Raw genomic sequence first — 22,151 nt, 5'->3', positions numbered from 1 at the left:
TTGTGAAGCAGCAAATAGCTGTCTCTCAAAGCCACTGCTAAAGTAGAAGTATGTAGACAAATTGAAAATGGATGTTGGAAAGCTAAATAAGAAATGCTAATCCTTTCATGAGCAAGGATTTCTAAGGGTAACTCAAATTGAGAAATTCCTTGTTCTCTTTCCTGTGAAATACATGTATGCTTGCACATGAACACCAATGACTTCTCGGTAAGTGTTTAATGGTACTTGTATAGAATGGTAAATTTCACAGTGTGAGCTGGAGTTACAAAAGTTCTGTAAAGCTTGGCTGGTTCAGGTGCACATATAACGTTTTATTACGTTTAGAAAAATGTAGCCACAGCATTGTAGGAAGAGTGTTTGACACATGGGTGGTATTTCTGTTAAGCACAGACATGGAATACAATAATCTCAGGTGTGTTCCTCCTTGCCTTATAAATGTGTTTTCCTTTAGCAACCTTTTTTACTGAACAGTTGTATTGACTTGGAGTTTCTGAGATATTTTTTTAGACATTTTGCTCAGTGCAATAACGTCTAAGTGACTATGAAGGATGCTGCAGACATCCTGAACTTAGAGATGGCATGCCTCATTTTTGAATTTGAAGTGGAATAGTTGAGGCATTGTGTCTCTGTTACTGTACTAACTGCTGTTACTGAGAAACGACTGTCTTGTTTTCAGGACGCAGCCTGCAAGAAACTGCATTGTTCTGCATAGGCATGCCAACTTGCTCCAGGGTATTTTACACACCCAAGTGTTACCTTATAATATATAGACACGTCCCTGGGTATTTTAGTATGGAGAGCCTGCTGGGCACTGGTCAATAAGACATCAAAACAATTTATGAAAAGGCATTGTCATTTTAACATTCAGAATGCTAAACTTGTAAATTCTTGAAATAAAATATGAACCTTAGTGCCTGCTCTTTCTTATGTGGAGATAAAAATCTCAGAAGCATCTATTGTGAAGGATAATTTTATATCCTACACTCTTACCATACAGTCTTGCATTCCTGTGTAGCAATAAGGGAAAAAATAACAAAACTGAAAAATGGAACCGAGTGCATTGAAATACTTATTCGTCTCTAAGTTTGTGTATTCTAACACATAAATCATACACTTCTGAATTTAATTAAAAAAACCCAACACATTCAAGCACTAGCAGTCTAGTAACTGCTGTAGTAAGTAGCAGTTGCTGTATGTTTCATTCAGATTACACTTGTCCAATCGTGTGTTCCATAGATGAGGCCCCATTTGTCTTTGCAGCTGACGATGACATGTTAAACTAGGATGCATGGTCACTCCAAACTTGGCTGTCTCCACAATTATCCTGACAAGTCTACGGTGAAGAGTAAGCAGACACATCAGTAGACAGAACACATATTATTGCTCAGAAGTACATGTAAAAAACTGTTAGCTGTTCAGTGGATCATACCTGAGATTAAGGCAATGCACAAATCTGAAAATGAATCAGTTTGCTCAGACTCCAAATTCATTAAGGAGAATGGGAGAATGTGTAAAGCCACTCTTTCCTTAGCAGCTCTGGTTATAAAGCAAAGTGAACCCAGATGTATTTCTTTTAAATGAACAAATTTGAAGTCTAGAGTATTTCAGTATAACCCATGAAACCCTTAGTACTTAAATATGTATTCACACATGTTTTTCAAAATGAATTTGTTCTACGTGTTGTCTGGGCAAATTCCCATTGAAGGAAAACTGAGAGTAGCTGCAGAGTAGGATAATTCAGATAACGCTACAGTTTCAAGCTCATTGTGCCAGAGTTGCTTTGGGCTAAATACAAATGAAGATTATTTAACCAGTAGTCCTAAAGAGCTATCTGGTTTTGATTTTATTATTATTTTTTTTTAATTATAAATGGTTAGCAGTGACAAAAAGCTGATGATCTGCTTGTCAGTTGTCACTATTTCTTGTGCCTTTAAGGACTATGATCATGCAGTACAGCAAATGACTTCTACTACTTTCTGCTATGTCTCTTACTTCTTTATGTACAAAATTTATCACTTCTAATGTATCACTACCTAATTTTATTTTACAGGGGAACATTTTATCAAGGCTATTTATGCTCTAAGTGTGGAGCTGGAGCGCACAAAGAATGCTTAGGAAGATTAGACAATTGTGGCAGAGCTAATTCAGGTGGTAAGTCATTTTTATTGTTAGAATACCGATTTTAATTAGGACATAAAACTTGCTAGATATAATTAAGGTTTAATTTACCCCTAATTTGTGTTTATTGTAACATACATACTTTTGAAACTACCATTTATAAGTACAATTAGAATTGCATTTAGAATTCATGGGGATTTTTATTCTTGCTAAATTGAAATGTTAAAAAGCAAGAGACTGAACTGTTACAGGTCAAACTCAATTTCTTTGTCCATGTCCTATACAGCAAGAAATTGCTCTGGTTTTAATCGTACACTGCTCAAAGTAACACCTAATGTATGACTTATCATCTATCATCTTCATGGTTCTCCCTTTATGTCTACATCAATTGTTATATTTTTCTCTCAGCTGCTGAAACTGTGTTGCCTCAGCTTCCACTTTCATCTCTTCGGTTTCCATGGTTTCTGTCCACTCAATATTCACAAAAATATGATTGATGTATCTCTGCTGCCCACACCTAAGGACCCATTTTTTGTCATCTTTTAATCAATTGCTCTACTCCATTGGTTTCTTCCCTAGCTATCAACATTTTGTGCTCATTCCATTCTCCTTCTGCTCCAAGGACTCTTGTGACTTAAGCTACCATTCAGTCTCCCTCAAACAACTCTTATTTGTTATCTTCACATTTGACTTCTTTCCACTCTGCTCAGCATTGTTTGTAGTTTTCTCTGACATCCCTCACTGCTAATGCCAAATATTGGTGCTCAGTATTTGCATGCTTTCCCTTCCCTGTACCTGTTCGCTTAGTGGCAGTGAATCTGTGCATTTCAGCCAGCTAGTCATGTAAAAGGAGAACTGTTTTTGACTCTTCCCCTTATCCAGCTTCTCTTAGTCTTTCTAGAGATTATTTGCCAGTGCTGGAGCTGGCAAAATGGAAATTAGAGCTCTCCCCCTCTATCTATACTATTGGATTTCCTGAACTTCATACAGAATTGTACAGAATCATACTTGATAATATATGAAACAGAAAAGCCATTGGAACACATCATAACTTCTGAAAAGTGTAACTGTATTATTTGGAGAAGCTTTCTGATAAATTGTCCTACTTGATTTTGTAAAAGTGATGCATTCTTTTCTGGAATTGCTTCATAATTGTGTGAAGTTTCTTGTCTCGGATATTTCATGTAAGCTATGCAACCTCTTATCTTGCTTTATTTTCCTCTTTTGGCATTGCTATCACGATCCTTGCAAAATGCAGTTCCCACTGCTTGAATTACAACATGACTTCATCTACTCTTCTTCAACAGGCTTCTGCTTCAAGATTTTGTTGCTAGCTTTTTGTTCCTTTCCAAGTTGGATGAGCTTGCTTCTTTCTTTGCCCTTGTTTGCATCACTTTCCAGCTTCTGCTTGGCTTTTGATTCAGCATAATAATTTGCCCAAATTACTTCCTCCTTTAACAAGTTAATTAGGGACAGCAGTTCCTAACTTTTTCTGCAACCAATTAAGTTTACTTTATTAATTGTTTTCTTGTACTGATTATCTTCTGTGCTCTTGTCCCAGTCTGGGCTTTTTAAGATAGTTTATCTTAGGTCCAAAAACTATACAAGCAACCACTTTATTTTTCATTCAAATATTTGTTTTTGTGGAGTACAGAATTTTCATAGAACCTCCTAAGGTTATTCTAGAGGAAAATAATATAAATATTTTAAGGTAATTACATTTAAATTAATAGAGAGGAAAAGCAAAGACACTTTTCTTTACCAGAAAGCTATCTTTTTCACTATAAGCCATCCCTGCGTATTCTTTTCTTTTTTTCCCCTTCTGTTTTAATTGGATAGCTGACATGCCAGGAGGCAGGAACTTGTCTTTCCATTTTTCTGTAAAGATTTGTGGATGCGTACAGTGCAACGTATATCAGTAAGAATGTCAATCCCACAAGGTCTGATTTCTGGCAATATTCCTACATCTGTACCAAAGTAATGCTTGCTTGGAGTAAACAAAACAATGTCATTCCCCTCCTTCTCCATCCCAACTATGAAAGAAAAAAAACAAAACACAACAGCAAATCAACCAACAAACAAATGAACCAAAAAAACCAACCAAACCAGAACCAGAAACCTCTCAAAAAAACATAGATACAAAAATCAAAATAAAAAAAACCCCACCACTTTATTAATGTCATAAATTTTCATTTTATAACTTGAAAGCAGCAGAATTTTCCTGAAAGAAAAGGGGAGGGTGGGAGTTTAAGTTAATACTGCATGAATTTTTGCTAAACTTGGAAGCAACTGTTTTTTTCTTTTAAGATTCTGTTTTTTGTTACATGCTCTGCTTACATCAACATATACCACTTTGTGTCCCCGCTGCAAACTTTCCTCTTGCCAGTTTGTTTTACGTTTATGGAAGAGCTCCTAGATTTCTATACAAGACAGAAGAGCTGCATATCTTTTGCATGCTCATGGGATGTAATGCTTCTTTATGACCTCCTTTGAAAATAGTTCAGACCACAAAAGCTAACAAAATTTAAATTGCAATTCTTGCAATGCTTTCTCTTGCTCTTTAACCAAGTAAGAACATGAGGGACAAATAGTCTTACATTTTTTGCTGTTAATGTGTCTTCTCTCAACACATAGAGAAAATTTGGCCAATGAGCAAAAAATATCTAGTTGTGGCTAACAATCTTTGTAACACTGAAGTCTGTAAATTTTTTCCCTGAGCCCCTCATAGATTACATATCTTATCCTGGTTATTTTTTACCTTTGTTACCTTTTAAAATTAAGTTGCAACTTCTTGATTTTTGTGAGAAGTATAGATGGAAGTTTTCAGTGAGTGCTTCTGGATACCTTAATGTTTCATGGCCTATTTGTTAGTGTCCTCTGTGAACTGAATAGTCTTAACTTTTTATCATCTCTTTGTAAGTGGATCTATGCCTTAGACAGTTTTCATACTAGATATTTATTTGAAAAAAGGTGATCAGAATTAAAAACTCTGCCAAAATGAGAATACGCTGGGCTCCTAAAAAGCATTTGCAGAGAATTTTCATTGGTATTTTTCTTTTTTTTTTCTTTTTTTTTTTTTTTTTTTTTTGTGTGTGTATGGTTTAATATTTTCTTTTTAGACCTCTGAGCAGGTGCTTTTTTTAAAGCTTTCTGAATTGACGCTTAGAGCATCTGAGTGGATTAAAAATTTGTAACTTTGTTTGCATTCCATTTCGAGCCAGTTTTTGAAAATGCAAAAGATAAAGGTGCGAAGATGGATGAAACCTTCCGAGTGATGAATTTAATAAGTGTCATGTTTAGATGATATACTTGTGAGAGAAGCATTGACAAAACCTGAAGATAAATTGCAGTGTTGTAATGCTTTACCATCTACACCAACATATGCTAATTCTTCAGATGTCCTGCTTTGAAGAAGACCAGTTCATTAGACTATAGATGTTGCAATGACAAAAGATAGACTTCATCAGTTGAATTAATAAATAGAACAAAACGTCTCTGTTTAGTCCTTGTTCTTCTTATTGTTCCTGCCCATGTTGCTCTGAATCTGTGTGCAGATTGAAGTGCTGTGCTCACTTCTGTCATGATTTGGTTTCCTTTCCTCTGCAATGAAGACAAAGGCCTGCTCAAATATTTTCCTATATTTTACTTATGTTATATCACGTCATTTTTTCTGTGACTTCAAATCCTCCATCCCCTTCATTGCCTATATTCTGACAAATTCCTTTAGACTGCACAACCATACTTAAACACCAGGCTTCATAAAGCTTTTATCTTTACACATGAAGGTTATGAAATCGGCACACATATTTCTTTTACAGGGCTACTTAAATAAACATATATGCTGTTTTTCTTTGACATAGAGATCTCCTATTACCTTACTAACTCTTCTGACTTTCAGTGGCACATCTATGTCTCATTTCAAGGCAGACTACAATTATGTTCATCTGATATTCTGCTACTTGTTGGAAGGTTTTATATTTTGAAGTGGGTAAGAGTGGGTCCTTTGGTGAAGTGAGCATCAGTATGACAAAACTTTGAGACATAGGGAGAAACTGTCTGCCTTTTTGTTCTTATTTATATTGCACAGGTTGTTCTGTGGTCCTTGCAATTTCTGCAGAAATTCTTAATATTGGCCAAATGAATATCATCACTTGCTCTAGAACATACTGCATAACTGTAGGCCTATTTCTAGTTGAAAATTGCAGAATTAACAAACCACTTTCATTACCAAATTCATTCAGTTGAATGGAATTAAGTGTTTTCATGCAAATGTCTCCTGGTTCCACAGACTATTGAATATTTCAGTTAGATGAAGCTCTACTAATGGTTGTAGGGTCTGAAATCATTTAAATATTTCAAGTACAGTGGCAAACAATATTTTTTCTATTCTTCACATCCCTCTTCCCAGGGAATGCTAAAAGTGTCCCTTTACTGAGGCAAAAATTGGTTAGAAAAACACTTATCAGGTGTTTTTATAGTAACTTCCAGCTAATTTATGCGTGATTCTTTTATTCTTCAGGTTATTCCATTTGAAAAATAACAGCAACTTTCCTCCTATAATCATAGAAACATATGATTCTAGATGGAAAATTATTTTTTCAAGTATTTGACAAATTTTAAAGCAAGTGTTATTGTACAAATGGTTTAAGTTTGGGATGTCTTTCGTATTATAATGCTCATGCCCAATGATACAGTCCATGCTGTTTATGTAATAGTTGCTTGCTACAGCACATCAGAGATAATTTATAAAAAGCATGCATTTTTGGCATCTAAAAGGAAAACAGCAGCTTTCACTGTTTACCTTTTTGCTGGCTTGATCAGTAGTTGTGAAATTGCTGGCTTTTCTCCAAACCTACCATGTCAACAGCACAGACAAGTAAATGTTCAAGTCCCAGAATGTTCATTGGAATTATGCCACTTCTTGTTTAAATGCAACTAAGGTTGGGCTGTATTATTTAGCTAACCACCCTTGCTCAACCTGAGCAGAAGTCACTTAGGGGGCTTGATGTTTTGTGTAGAGACCTATACTACCAATACTGGTGACATTATTTGCTTTTCTTCTGATTATTCAGTGTCTGGTTAAGTGACTGGAGCCAGTTGTGCTACAAGTCCTTTAAGATAGCTTGCTTGATAGCTACTCTTTTTAAATATTTGTTTTCTTTTAAAATGGGAACTTGAGTAGTTTACTGCATAATCACTTATTTACTCTCCACTGAGTAAGCATGCAGAATGCAGTTGCTCTCTTGCATTGCTGAGGAGCAGCCCGTAGTGTTTTTTTAATCTATTCCCCCTTCCTTATTGAGGCCAGTGGCTAGTTTTGTTTCTTTTTTAATCAGATATAATTACTAAACTTTGATCCATAGCATAGCCTCTCTGAATAAATGAAACCTAAAAACTGTGTTGAACTATGACAGTAAAAGTCAGTTGCTAAGACCTTGATGAGTGTGTAGGTGATAAGCAGAAACTTGAATTAAAATTGTTGTGTAAAAATACCTACTGATGGATATCTTCAGAAATTTTTTTTTCCTTCCAAAATATCCAAGTAAATATGGGTTAGATTTTTGCTCTTTGTAATAGTGTAACATTCGGGAAAAAAGATTTTGAACTCTTATGATGAAGTAATCTACATAATTTGGCAGAAAAAATTCTGAACCACAGGAACACTTGAACTTTAATGAATAAAAAGATAGTAAGCCTTATTTTTTGAATAAGCTTTTAGGTGGAAATAGATATGAAATATTTTTTGTTCATTTCATGATAAAAGTGAAATAATGAATCATATTTCAGTCTGTCAGTGTTGATTAAGTTTTTGACTTTTTATGAGTTAATGCAGAGGGAGCTTAAAGAAACAGTATTCTTCATTGGAGCTGCTACTGCTTTTTGTAAGTTCGAATTTGTTCTCTAGACTTTAATAATAAGTGTCCTGCTGGCCACCTTGGTTAATGGAGCAGTTTACTTTTTTTAACCTATGAATTAGTCAAAAGAAAAAACCCACATATTTCTCATGGAATTTACATGATGCAAGTTATCAAGAATATTTATTATCTTCCTCTGTAGTGATTTTTAGAATCCAGATATTGGAAATGAATCAGCAAGTTCCTTAATTAATTATGAAAACTGTTGGGATGCTGAAATAACCAAATCGAACTCATTCGTGTAGTTGTTTGGGGTGTTCGTGGGAGTCGAAAAAAAAAAACTCTTGCTGGAGGTTAGAAGGACTTCTCCCTTTGGTTACTGGATAAGTAATCAGTAGAACTAAAGATAGGCCATTAAAAACAAAACAAAACAAAAACCCCTTCAAATCTGAATTGAAATTTTGCCCCTGCTCCTCTACAAGTAATTTCCCAAATGACTTCCATTCATTAGAAGACAATTATAATTCTGAGATGAAACATTTAGGCAAAAACTTTTGGAAGACATACTAAATTCTGGAACACAAAAATAGACTGAGTTTCAGCAACACTTAAGCAACTAATTCCCTCAGGTTCCTGAAAACCTTAGTAGTCCACTTGTAACTCTCTAACTCCGGGGTTGCCTTATTTTTCTTCTGTTTACTCCCTGTGCAAACACAAATTAACACTTTTGAAAAGGGTATAAATGATAAAAATTTTTGTCTCAGAGTGATGAGAAAATTCATCTTTGGCATAGTGTATGAGAAGAAATAGCATCTGAAATGGTATGTGAGAAAAAAGGCCTGTTGGTGGTAAATGGGCTGGGCCTCGCGTGCCTGGCCCCACGTCCGCAGCTGGCGTGCTGGGTCTTGGCACGCCTGCTTGTCTTTGCATAAAGCACTCGAAAGCCAAAGGGTTTTTTCCCACACTTCACTGGTTCACATTTTTCTGCTTTTTTAGTGGAACAAAGTCTACTTGCAGTTGAAGCTTTTAATTTGATTTATTGTGAATATAGCTCACTGTGTGCAAGACACAAGGGAAGAAGTTTTCAACGTAACAAAATCACTAGGCATGGACAGTATGTGCTCTACTTTATACAGTCCTGGAGAATGTATAGGTAAATGCAGTTGGCTCTCATTTGGTAAGGCACTAAACCCAAGTTATCTAGAGTACACCAAAATATCAGTTATCGAAGTAGACATGAAAAGAAAGAAGGTATACAAAAAAAAATAATCGCCTTTTTGTGTCTTTAGTAATGACTAGTGGTGGGTGCAAGTGTTACTGCCTTGGTGTCATCTGGTGAACTACATTTTTTTAATCTCATTTTTACATAGTACAAGAAAATTCATAGCAAAAAGGTCTAATAAGAACCCACTGGCTTCAGATTCCATGATACACTAACGTAATGCTAAGCTGATGTACAAGTATAGAAGAACTTGCAGCTAAAGATATACATCTTATCTTGATACACTGGCATACTGTGAACAAACAGCTGACAAGAGTTGCCAGCACGATTTGCAATGAAGAACAATAGCTCTTAAATTCCCACTGAGCTGATGCCTACGAGGTGTGTTTGGGACGCTGCAGAAACGCGTGCTGGCTCAGGCTGCCCTGCAGCCACTGGCACTGGGTGCAGCGCTGCCTGGGGAAGAGAGCCAATGAGCAAGACGAGCACGGCCTGCACGGTGCGGCCCTGGGCTGCCCAGGCGTGCTGCAGGGATCAGGTAGCACTGGGTGCAGCAGGGCTTGGTGTAATGCAGCACAGCACGGGCTGAGCTTGCTATATAAGCAGCCTAAATTTGCAATCACCAATAATGCCAATTTTTACTTATGTTTCAGAGCATGGGAACCTGAAACACGAGGTAAGTATCCGTTTTTGTGTGATATTTGCTTTGTTAATGACATTATTTACTTTGTGCACATGCTGTTGGAGCAGGTACATTTTTCTTCTGCATTTAATAACGTATTTCTTTAGAATGGTGAAAAACAGCTACTTAATACAAATGTACTGTGTTCTAAGTGTGTGCCAAGTTTCAGTTGGTGTGGCTTAATGTTGGGAGCACTGGAAGGAATAGAGGTGTATTCTTAAGTTACAGGATAAAAAACAACATTACTTTAATACAGTTGTCTTGTTCTGCAGTGTTACTAGACCAAATCTGGCAGTACAGCTAAACTGCTTTTTCGTCTTTTTTGAGTAGTAGCCAGTACTACATGAGATGTGCCGGCGTATCAGAATCTCGGTATTGGTGTCTCAGTCTATGCTTCTCCGCAGCCTTTAGGGACAAATAAGAATAGCAGGGCAGTTTAGCCTTTGGATTTAAGCAGGCTTTTGTTAGAATAATTTGGTAGTTAGGGAGTTTATATAATCTTGAGAGAACGGTAAGATGGAGGCAGTGTTATATGTAGTGTACCTAAACTTAAATACAAGAAGGCTGGATGTTACATTGGTTTGTGTTCTTACCACTTACTGGTGCCTTTGGATTGAAGCATAGGAGGGAATAAGCAGTTACTTTTTGTCTGCCATTTCTGACAGAAGAAAGGCAGAAATGTGGAGGTAGAGTACTTTCCAGTAGCAATTTCAAGTCAGAAGTTGGTGATAATTTTCACGTCAGAAATTGGTGATAATTTAACTACTTAAGCAACACACTGATGGTGAAAAATGTATCTTTTCTTGATAAATGCACGTTTTGGTGCTATCAATAACACCAGTAACAAAATTGAAAGGACGTATCTGCTGACGTGAGTGCTGCACGGGGGATCATGGCTCTCACGCACAGAGCCAGCTCCCTCTATGCTCAATCCTGCATTGGAGCGCTGCAGTGCTGCACCCACCCCAGCTGGCAGCAAGTGCTGTGGAAGGCCCTGCACCTTCGGGCACGTTCTTTGGCTGTGGTCCGGGCTGCAGCAGACACCAGCCAGGCTCTGTGGTGTCTGAAAGTATGAGGAAAGGGCAGTCTGGGTGCAGCCCTGTGTGAGGAGATGTTGCTGGTTCTGCGCTACCACAGTGTATGCTATCAGCCCTCCAGTCTGCTTGCATGCCCCGAAATGGCTGCTGCCTGCCTGCCTTGCCACTTCCTCAGCCTGCAGCTCTGCAGCTGTACCTCCATCTGCCCACTGCCTGATCTTTAATGTCTGCCTGGAAATATCTGCTAAGGAAGGGTACTTGAAAATATGAAAATTATAGCATGGCCTTTTAGCTGAACTCTCCTGGTGCTGCAGTTGACAGACAGCGTTGGGAAACCATGAACAGATTGCTGACTGCACCTTGTGGGCAGATCTGCCAAGTACCTCAAGCTAAATAAGGTGAACATACGTGACCAGATGAAGAAAATATGGATCCTAATTGTAGCTAATCTTTTCTGACCTTAAGCTGCTCATCCCTAGCATGATTCTGATATATATATATTTATATATATGTATCTATCTATCTATTATTTATTTATTTATTTATTTATTTTGTGAGAAAAGGCTTGCTTTTTAGAGCTATTAATTTGGTACTGGCAATTGATTTGAGCCAAAATGTCAGGATTTCTTTCATTGTTAATTAATTACCTGCTTTAAATTTCCTTCAGCACTGTAAGAATTAAGTGTAAATCAGAATATATGATTTTGGAAAACATTTACATTATAATGTAGTCATACTGATACTAAAATATTTTTGAGGATAATCACCATTTTTTGTACATTGTTTTTGTACAACCAAAGAATTTTCTTTAAAATGATTTTCCAGCTGAACCTTTGGTGTACCTGAGTTGTATTATCACAGAATTACTGTGTTTTTTTTGCCATTCAGTTAAATGTCTGTGTCTTCCTTTGGGCTTGCTTTTTCCGGCTCTTGCTCCCTTCCCCCTTGTGCAAATATTCAAATACCACTGCGTTAATAATTAAGAGTAATAAAAAAGAATAGGCCCTATTAAAAAAAAAAAAAATAATAATAGAGACTTTTGTTCATACCTTGAAACTCTACTTTCACTTTTAGCAGCTATTTTTATCTTTTTCATTACACCTGCAAAAAAAAAAAAACAAAAAAAACCACCTTTTCACCTTTTCTTTGTTTAGAGTAGTAAGGTATTGACCAAAGACGTCCAGTCTGACAAGAGTCTGAAAGCTTTTTTTTTTTTTAATTCAGGCTTTTCCTTTTGCCAGCTTGCTATAGGACTTTATAATTTTGTTATGCCTCGGGTTACTGCTTTTTGGGTTGCCTCAGTGTGTGTCCTGCATCAGCTTATATCAACTGCTAGTAAATTGGAGCAACTTAATTGTTCCTTTTGTTATGCAGCATATTTTTCTCTGATTGGCTTGATTAATGGTATATGTAAGAATGCATGAACCTTCATGCAAGCTACCAGTTAAAATATGTTTGGAAAAGCGAATGGCTGTCTTAAAGATGTCTCTTATTTCGTACTTAAATTTTCAGAGACACATACCTCATGTCAGTGTCTCTGATTTTACAAAGCTCTACTTCATCCAAGTTTAAAAAAAAGAGGGAGAGGAGTTACTAAAAATTTAAGTATTTGCCCAGACAATGAGAAAATTAAGAATTTTTCTAGGAAATTCTAACTTCCTTAAGTGCAGAGGAGGAGCAGTAAAAGTTTTTATCTTCTTAAAACAAGAGAAGCAGCCTCGCTACTTTTGTCCACGTGGACTGCATATTTTTCTGCTCTCATAATCATAAATGATTTTCTTAATTTCTTACTATGCAAAAAAATTATATGAATAAACTTCTGTACTAAGAATCTTTTGAGCCTAGTGTCAGAAAAAAAAAAAAGGATATATGAGTAAACTTTCTCAAAGAATGATATTTCTACCAGATTAAGATAATTGTGGTTATGGTGGTAGGGAAAATAATTTAAGATAACCATCTTTGCCTAGTAGATTGTGAGAATGAAAGCAGTGTGATGTTCCTTCATGAAAACAAGTTTATTCATATCCTTGATTTGTATTTTTGTTGTTCAGAAACGAACGAATGGAATTAGAAGGAACTCCAGACACGTGGATCCAGGTTAGTGTCATGATTTTTCAATAGTTAATCATGAAATAAGGAGAGCAAGAAAACTGTAACTCAGGTTGCTTTATGATTGCTATTGTAGTGTATGTGATACTGAAAATTTATTGCTAAAGTTATGAAGGTATAATGCAATTGCTCTGTTAGTGATTTCAAAGATATGGTCTAATTTTTTTTCTTTAAGCATTGCTTCAGTTCTTTCTGAACAATGAAATGCCTCTGGGCTTTTGGTGAACTTGACACACCCTACTCTGTAGGGTGCAGTTTCAAACTGTACTTTGCAGTTTTATAAAGAAATAAGTGATGAAAAGCATACAGTTGCTTACAAAACTTAGGTTCTAATCTGCGGAGTTGTAGCTATTCTGAAATCTAACTGTATGCAGTGCTTAGCTCTATTGGATGTGAGTTGCTCTTCTAAAAGACATATACACAAACTGTAGCTCTATGTAGAATCTAAAAGTGATTTTATTTTTTGCTAGTTTATTGCAGATATTCTTCTGGCATCGTGGCAGTACCAACCCTTAAATTAAAAGCTTGCTTGTAGACTGTATACTCAAGTGGGTGATATTTTCCTCTGGAGACCCATTATGTGGCTGCATAAAATATGCAATGTTTTTTGGTGTAACTGTGTGATATTTTTAGTATCATTTTTTTACAGTAATTACATTTCTGTCCTTTATATGTTTCTTGTGTAGTGTAATTACTGGAGATTTGTTATGAAGATATCATTTGGAAAAAGCTAAGCTGTAGATTATTAAAGATTTCTAGGTCTGGACGCCTGAAAACAGTTGGAGTCAAACATTAAACAGGACAGCAAATTGATAGCACTTTATAGCCTGGTAGAGCTCAGCACTTTTGAATAAGTTAAGAGTGCTGGTTGTGCCACTAGCATTGCAGCTGCCTTGGCTCCGAAAGTCTTAAGGGTTGTAACTAGTTTAAGCAAGCCACACCTTTCTTATGCACGTACCTTTGACATGTCTTGGAATGTATATTGTCACTTTATTCCCTTTAGTTTATAAAGCTAGGTGCTTCATGGTGCAGCTAGGTTTTTCTGTGTGTTGACTGGAATTTGTAAAGAAGAAACAAGCACTCAGTAAGTCTAAAGTGATTTTAGTCAGAAGAGGAAACACCAAAAATTATCAGTGAAATTATTTGGAAGAGGATGAGAACACGTACTTACTAGTACTCCGTATTTATACTTAGATGATTTTCAGATGAAGTGAGCTTTTTTATTTGCGTTTTATCAGCATAGGCATTCTGAATCTTGCCGTAACTTGGTAGAGATAACAAAGATATGAATGTCTTTGGTAATCTTTTGGTAATCTCCTTTGAGCATTCTAGATAATGCTGCTCACGAGATAGCTTATTGTCTTGTGAGACAGAGGATGCCATCCAGGGAGCAGTACTTGTAAAAGATATTTTCAATATTCATTGCTGCATAGATCCTAAGTTCTTTTTAAGGAGACTGGCAGATTTCTGAAAATCCTAGCATCATGGTGAACTTGTTGCTAAGAGCAGTAGTCAATCAGGGGTACTTTTTAAGACTTAATGTGCTGTATTTTTATTATCTAAAGAGAAAAGTGAGTTGCCCAAGCTGGTGTCTATAAGAGGTGTAACAATGCTGCTGTTACCCATATTTTGTGCTATGGTGCTGAAACATCAGTACTGATTTAGGAAAGCACATTTACTGTGAATCAATTGCAGACACCTGCAGTGTCTAAATATTGATGGATATTTGATATCAGCAGTAAACAAAATTACCGTGGCCTGCAAGTGTTTTTGCACAGTCTTTTCAATATCCTTTACTCATGTGCCATCTTTCTGCTTTTGTCTTCGACTACTTTAATAATGAATAATTAATGTAGGATGCATAGTCAAGTTGATGTGTTATGATTTGTATAGGTAAATCCAGCTTTTACTGACACCACTTAGCACTGGCTGAAAGAAAACCTTTCCATTTGAGAGGATAGTCTAAAAGAAAAGTTGTTCATGTTAATACAGAGTTTAAGTATCTCTTACCTTCTGCTGGTAAAGCTTCTTGTTGGGGGAACCTATCTAGCTGAAGAAGCCTAAAGGTAGCGAATCGTTCATTAATGATTGCTTTTGTTTTTAAGATTAGTTGAAAGTGGAAGTTTCCTCTTAGAGTTTTGCTTTTTTTTCTTTACTTTGAAGAAGAAAGGTAGAAAGAAAAGTGATGAATGATTGGGAAAGCAGAGAAATTCTTAGGAAATCAAACAGCTGTGAGAAACGTGCAGGAAGTGTGGATAGAGTACAAGTAAAAGAGCAAAAGAAAATGCCTTTTCTCTGTGTTGGGTGCTATGACTTTACCACATAATATAGTTGTACACGACCTGAACTAGTCTATCCATTACATTTTAGGCAAGTCTGCTTTTAGAATAACAGTGAATGAACACGTAAATGCATCTGCACCTTTAAAGCTAGGAAGAACCTGGTCTAGCATTTGCATTTTACTGTAGAACTACAGGATTCTTTATAAATATATTTGAGAATTGATTAGATTGGTATCAGGTTATGCCTGGAATGGGCATGTGGAATGATAATTACGTATCACTGTTTTGCAGTATTTTTGCAGGATCTCAAGAAAGCATTTATACATATGTTTAATTTTAAGTGTGTCATTTGCTCTGTTGACATAAATGACAAATGGTCCATTTGTATGTATACTCATAAGTATAAATCTAAGGCTTTTTGTGTAGTTTTTTGAGAAGGATGTCAATCTGACTAGTGTTTTTAATATTAATAATTGTGTATATATTGAGAGGGTTTTTTATTTTTTTTTTTTCCAGCTATTGAAATAGTACCACGTATGTTTGCTGTCTTTATTTTTTAAGGGTGTAAAGAGAGTCTAAACGTAATAGATTCACAGCTTGGTGTTTTTAAAAACTAGTTTTACCCTAAACATGTATGCTAATATAAACATTGAAACTTTAATCTCTGGAAGTGTGAAAGCATATTTCATATCAGAAGGATAAACTTGGTAAAAATAGAACACTAGAAGCCTTGTACTCAAGATTTATTGCAGATTAAACTCAAAATCTGATTTATGAAAGAGGGTCCCTGAACACGTTCTGAGTTCTTAAACAGCTGATTTCTTTGTAAGCATGGATTAAACCTGAGAAAACCTTAGTTGTGAATTGAGAGACAGATGCAGCAGGTCTCTTACTTTTAAATAATCTAAAATATTGACTGAATTCTGTGGGACTGAGGCAGTTTTAAGTAATGTATGCAATGGCATGTAAAATAATTGATAAAGTTATTTTTCAGTTAGATTTTGAACTCCAAACTAATTTTAAAAATACTTTTATATTTCTGATTGTTGTCTGGTCCATGCTTTCTTTGTGAAACATTTCTTTTTTATAGATTTTAAACAGATTATAAAGAAAAGAATCTGAAGGGAATGACTGTGTCTGCAGTCTAGACTGTATGTTTGTGTATGTGTGTGTGCTTATACCTCTGTGGATGCATATGTATGTTTGTATTAATATGCCTCTGATATTGTGGGTCAATAAAGTTGGAGGCATTACTTTCAGAGTAACCTACATATATGTGTATATACACACATGTAGGTTTGCATTTGTGTATGTACATACATAGGTACATATATGTAAGTATATACATACATATACATATATGTAGGTTGCTCTGAAAGTAGTGCCTCTGACTTTCCTTAGAAAGTATAACAGATACAAAGAGCAAAGTAACACAATTTGATAAATTCTCAGCTACAAAACAGTATTTTTCAACATAGTCACCACATTTAGCTAGTCACCACAGACCTTTGTTTTATATGCACTGGCATGTCAGACACCATTTTATCAAACTGGTGCCATCTGTCACACGAGAACAAAATGGAATGGAATATTGGTGGGAAGGTTCAACATCCACTGCCATACCAACAGCATTTGCCTCTGATGTTGTGGGACAGGAAAATAAAATAGGAGACGTCACATTTGGAGCAGTGTGTGTGTGTGTGTGTGTGTGTACATATCATAGAATCATAGAATGGCCTGGGTTGAAAGGGACTACAATGGTCATCTAGTTTCAACCTCCCTGCTATATGCAGCGTCACCAATCACCAGACCAGGCTGCCCACAGCTCTCCACTGCCTCAGTTTAAAACCATTTCCTCTTGTCCTGTCACTGTCCACCCTTGTAAACAGCCATTTCCCCTCCTGTTTATATGCTTCCTTCAAGTAATGGAAGGCCACAATGAGGTCTCAACCTTTGCTCGTAGGAAAGGTGCTCTAGGGCTCTGATCATCTCAGTGGCCCTCCTCTGGACCATGTCCTTCCTGTACAGGGGGCCTCGGGCCTGGACACACAGGTTTAGAGATATTTACTTAGATGTGGTCGAAATTGAGGCATTGTGTGCTTCATGTTGAAATCTGATTATGAAACCTGAGTAGTGTTTGATTACTAAACAGTGAAACAGTATTCAGATGTGTATTGTGGTAACAGTTGTATCTAGTTTTCATTGTAAAAGTTCAGGAATACTGTAATATGGGCAGATTAATTTTCCTTTTCAGTTAAGATCAAGGAATACAGGACTGCTGTGTTTCAACAAATTCTGGTGCAGTGTACTGTTCTGTGCCTGTCAAGTTTATCCCTGATTGCTGTCTCAATACCACTCCAACTACATGTTCAGCCAAAAGAAAATTGGCCCAAATTCAAATACTAGGGTATCCCAACCTGCAGTTAGTTGTTTGCAAAGCATGTGCTATAATAGACAAATATATCTTCTTAAACTGAAAATTTGAAGCAGGCCTCTGATTTTCTCTTGAACTACACAGATGAGTCCTTGATAGTCTTGAATGTTGTCTTTGTTTGTTCAGCCCAAATATGTAGGGAGTATCCCATGTTATGAATAAGGAAAGATGGCCTACTGCAATCTTTAGCTCAGCGATGAAGTGCTGGTGTTCGAGAATTTATGTTCCCGTTTCAACAATGGGTGCTATTCTCTGTGATCCTGGCTGGATCTCTCATGGCCTGTTGATGAGAAGGGGAATTTATTGTGGTTTTAAGCCACACAAAAATGTCTATCTAGCATATAAAACTACTATTAAACAGACCCCCAGTGTTTAGCTTTCTCATGAGCAATGTGACTGAAGTCACAAAAAGTATCTCCTTAATATGACTGTCTTCAAGATGGATTGTACCAAAGCGGTATTTTTTCTTTACTGAAGAAGTTGCTGTGTAGAAAATCAAGAAATACATTGATGGGTATTTTTCTGGGGCATTCTATGGCATTGCTTTAACTATTATTTTTCCTGTAAACCAAACATGGGAGCATATTCCAATCCACTTGTCACTAGTTCTTAGTTTTCCTCTCAGAACAAAATGAATAACCTATTACAGGCCATTTCTTTCTGCATCTTCCCCCAGCACCTTACTCATGAATCCCACAGATTTGTTTCTTCATTTTTAATTATCTGTGGAAAGCTTTTGAGAAAGTCATTGTGACAGCATATAGTGAATTACTGGAGTATATGTAAGATATTATTTTCAGCTTTAGATATTGTTTATGGTGAACATAGCAAAGAGTTTTAATGGGTAGTCAAGTGAATGTGTAAATGAAGAAGCAGAGGACTATGAATGAACCTGGCAGAGGAATGCTAATGAAATATGTCTCTCAAACTTTTCTCCAGTGATCGAGTTTGTGGTTTGACAAATGTGAAGTTCTTTCCCCTTTTTAATGTTATGAGATAGCCTAACAAGGTTCCTAGTAATAAGACACATGTCATATCCTGTAACAGTACCAGAAGACCTGGACAGTGCTGCATGCAGGCAAGCCAAAAGGACCTGCTTATGTCCTTTTGATTTAGTATTTGAAATTCCTTATTAAAGATTCAGCCTATATGGTTTAAAAATAATAATAATAATAATAAAAATGAAACAAGTATTTTAGACTGGAAAGAACTCGGACTTTTACTTATTTTACAGTTAGTGTCTTAATAACTAACAACGATAGCATATATACGGCTTCGCATGTTTTCCCTGATGATAATTTTATCATCTTTGGAGCATTGGATTTGCTAAGTTGCTGAAGACTTTTCTAAAATGTTACATTGTAGTGTATTAAGCTCTAAAACCTAAAATGAGCTTTGATTATACTTTATATTTAAAACATGCTTAACGTTTATGGGAGCTTTATTAGGTTTTGGATACCTTTTCTTTCCCTAACAGTGACTGAACAGTTGGTTCAGGGTGCAGTGAGGAATACAGTGCACGTCTCTAGGAATTGCAGTGAGGACATGGTTAACAGGCACCTAGGAGTTCTTTTGCTGCAGAATGAAATTCTTTGCTTCAGGAAGACAGAGGCAATGCTGCTGCTTGCCAACACAAGTGTAATTCTGAATGTTCTGGAGCGGTTCAAGGAATTGGATTGCAGCTGTAATTTGAGCAACTCCTATGCCCAGCTGCGTTTTAACACGTTTTACATCATGTGACAGGGACAGTACAGGTATATGAGATTCAGTTAATTTTGTTGTGATCATCAGATTCTAAATTAAGGGGACGACCTCCTCCTGCTGGGTGGATCTTAGCAACAGTGAATTCAGAGAGCTCCTGGATTGTGACAGTTTTTATCTTACATTTTCAAAAATATGTCTTAACTTCAGAATCTCTGTCCTTTTACTGCTGCACTAATGCTGTTTGCTGAGCTATTGTTGCTTCCCAAAATAATGTATTCATCTTTGTTGTGATACAAGAAAGAACAAGTCTAATGTTTTTCACTAAGAAATTTTCCACTGGTTCATTTCTGGGAGGCAAAGCAGAGTTTTGTCTTCCAATGAAGCATTTCAAATGCAGTTTAATGAATTTTATTTGGGTTGTTATATTTTAAATTGAAATCATTTTTACATTCCTGTTGGGGCAAGGTATTTTGAAAGGTGCCTGTCCCTTTGGCATCTCAGCAGTGAGCTAACATTCAGAGAAAATAGCCGTTAGCCTTTTCTTTTAATTAAACATCAGAAGACCCAGATGCCAAAGGGTGAAATATATTTATTTTGTTGAACTCTTTCATCCTTGTCTGGTTGGACTGTGAGATTATTTTGTAGCTGGGTAATTTAGGCTCTTTTGTCTTACTGGGTATGTGTTTAGAACTGTCTGTAGATCGTGAGCAACTAACATTCCATTTTTCTCTTATATGGTGTTTCATACACGCTTAGCACATGCATAATTTTTAATATGTGTTTGGTGGAAAGTTGTACAATATATATTTTTTTCTACTTAAAAACACTTATGCATTTTGTTCTGAGCAAAACGTCACTGTGTACAGGTAGTGACAAAGGAGTTGGCAGGGAAAAGAAAAAGGAAAAAAGATGAAGTAAAAAATGGACAAAAAGGGCATGCAGGTATGATCCGTAAAACCAGAATTATACTGCTTCGCATTTTCACAAATGCTGTAGCATGATTCAATAAATAAAGGGAAAGGATGGAACTGTGCATGCAGAAATCATGACCTGAAATTGCTCTTAGTTTCTCTGGCAAGTAGAAGGGATTTGTGTGTTATTTTGCTGATGTTTATTGGGACTTCTAAATCTCTTATTCATCCTCAAGAGGAGTATTGAATTTACCTGTATATTTCCATATCCGATTTAATCTTCAAGGTACTGCCGTTCTCAGAAGGCAAAACAAAATAAGGCAGTGATTGATTAAAAATAGTCAAAAGCATTTTCACAGTACTCTGAAGCATATGGTTTCTTTTCTTGTGGCTCACTCATTTAACTAAATCAGTATTTGATCACTACTTCAAAGTAATTCTCACACAAAGAATTTGGGAAACGTTATAAAACTAAAAGCATCCATCCCATGGGAGAAAAAAAGGCTCTAGAAAATTCACAGAAGAGATGTTACAGAACTACCTCTGCCTTCTGCCTAAGGAATGTTTCACAACTTGTAGAAGGGGCTGGAGGCAAAAGCCTGAGAAACTGATGCTGCTTTTGACAAGAGTTTTTAATCTGATCACCTCTTTGAGCTTCCAAGAGGAGAAAACAATGAGGCTGAGTTAAGGCTGCAGGCCAAGCTTGCCCAGGATCAATTTTTCAACAGTAGCCAATTAAATGGATGCTTAGAGACACAAATGGCTGATGATGTTGTGTTACTTAACCCACTAGCTTTTGCTTTTGTTTCTTAGCTCTTAAAAATGTAGAAGAAAAATAATGACTTTCTGAGCCAAGCTCAAGTCTTGGCAATCACAACATCCTTTAACTGTTACTTTCATATTTTCAAGTTGTTATTTAAGTGATGGTAGCTTTTTTAGTGTCCATCAATGTTTATGAACATTCCAACCCTTATATTTGTATTTAAGTTATATCTTACTCTAAGGTATGATGAATAGAGCTCTGAAGGTTCTGCTAGCCTAGTCTATGATCCATCATCCTACTGTATAAACACTTCAGTTCAGTAAATCATTTGTCATTTCTTTCTAAGTATTCTTTTTAAATTAACAATTTTGCATCTTCTACAAGACTTACTAATCTACTGTTTACTCCCATTTAAATATTGCATATTAATTTTTTTTGACTAGTGTAATTCCAAGTTCAAATTTATTTGGGAGATCCTCTTGGAAACTGATTTGAAAAATTAAAAAGATTGCTATTCCAAACTTTTACTTCCTATCCTTCCATGGTAAATTTATCTGGGGGATCTTTGTCTCTCGCAGTGATAGTGACTCCTGTTAAAAGTGCTCATACACATAAGGATAGCTTCTTTATCTTCGTATTCATTGTTTACTTCAAAAAATTAAAACAATGTGCCAAATGTTTCTTTAAAAATACGTTTTTACTTGTTACTTGTAATTTATTCATTTACTTGCAAATTCTGTTTTTGTGGCGGACCTTTACTGATCTGCCTGGTACAAACATCACCTGTTCACGTGGGGGCGTGTACTTATAACAGCTAGGCTGCTTTAAAGCACTATTTTACACTTAATGTCATATATTTCTCTGGTGCTGAGGCTGTTTTAAGAAATAGGTTACAGATCATGATTAACAACTCAGCAGTTTCATATTTGAATTCATTTAGTACTCAAGAGTCTTTCCAAGTAGTGACAGCGTAAAAGCGGTCTGATTTTTCTTTTTCTTCAGCAGAATCATTTAATTCAGCCCAGGTGTTCTTA

General features: G+C 36.2%; 1 protein-coding gene across 5 annotated transcripts in view; it reads left to right on the top strand.

Moving 5' to 3' along the window:
* The window catches only part of VAV3 (vav guanine nucleotide exchange factor 3), a 181,495-nt gene that overhangs the window by 120,741 nt on the left and 38,603 nt on the right, over positions 1–22,151 (top strand). For all 5 annotated transcript variants that reach the window (XM_052667005.1, XM_052667004.1, XM_052667006.1 and 2 more), the window contains 3 exons: positions 2,051–2,151; positions 9,849–9,871; positions 12,966–13,011. In XM_052667005.1, the coding sequence (XP_052522965.1) occupies positions 2,051–2,151; positions 9,849–9,871; positions 12,966–13,011 (170 nt within the window). The remainder of the gene's footprint in view (positions 1–2,050; positions 2,152–9,848; positions 9,872–12,965; positions 13,012–22,151) is intronic.

Source organism: Tympanuchus pallidicinctus, unplaced genomic scaffold, assembly GCF_026119805.1.
Source record: "Tympanuchus pallidicinctus isolate F22 unplaced genomic scaffold, pur_lepc_1.0 scaffold7, whole genome shotgun sequence".
Lineage (NCBI taxonomy): Eukaryota > Metazoa > Chordata > Aves > Galliformes > Phasianidae > Tympanuchus > Tympanuchus pallidicinctus.
Note: the sequence above shows the minus strand (reverse complement) of the source record. Positions and strands in the feature narration are given on the sequence as shown.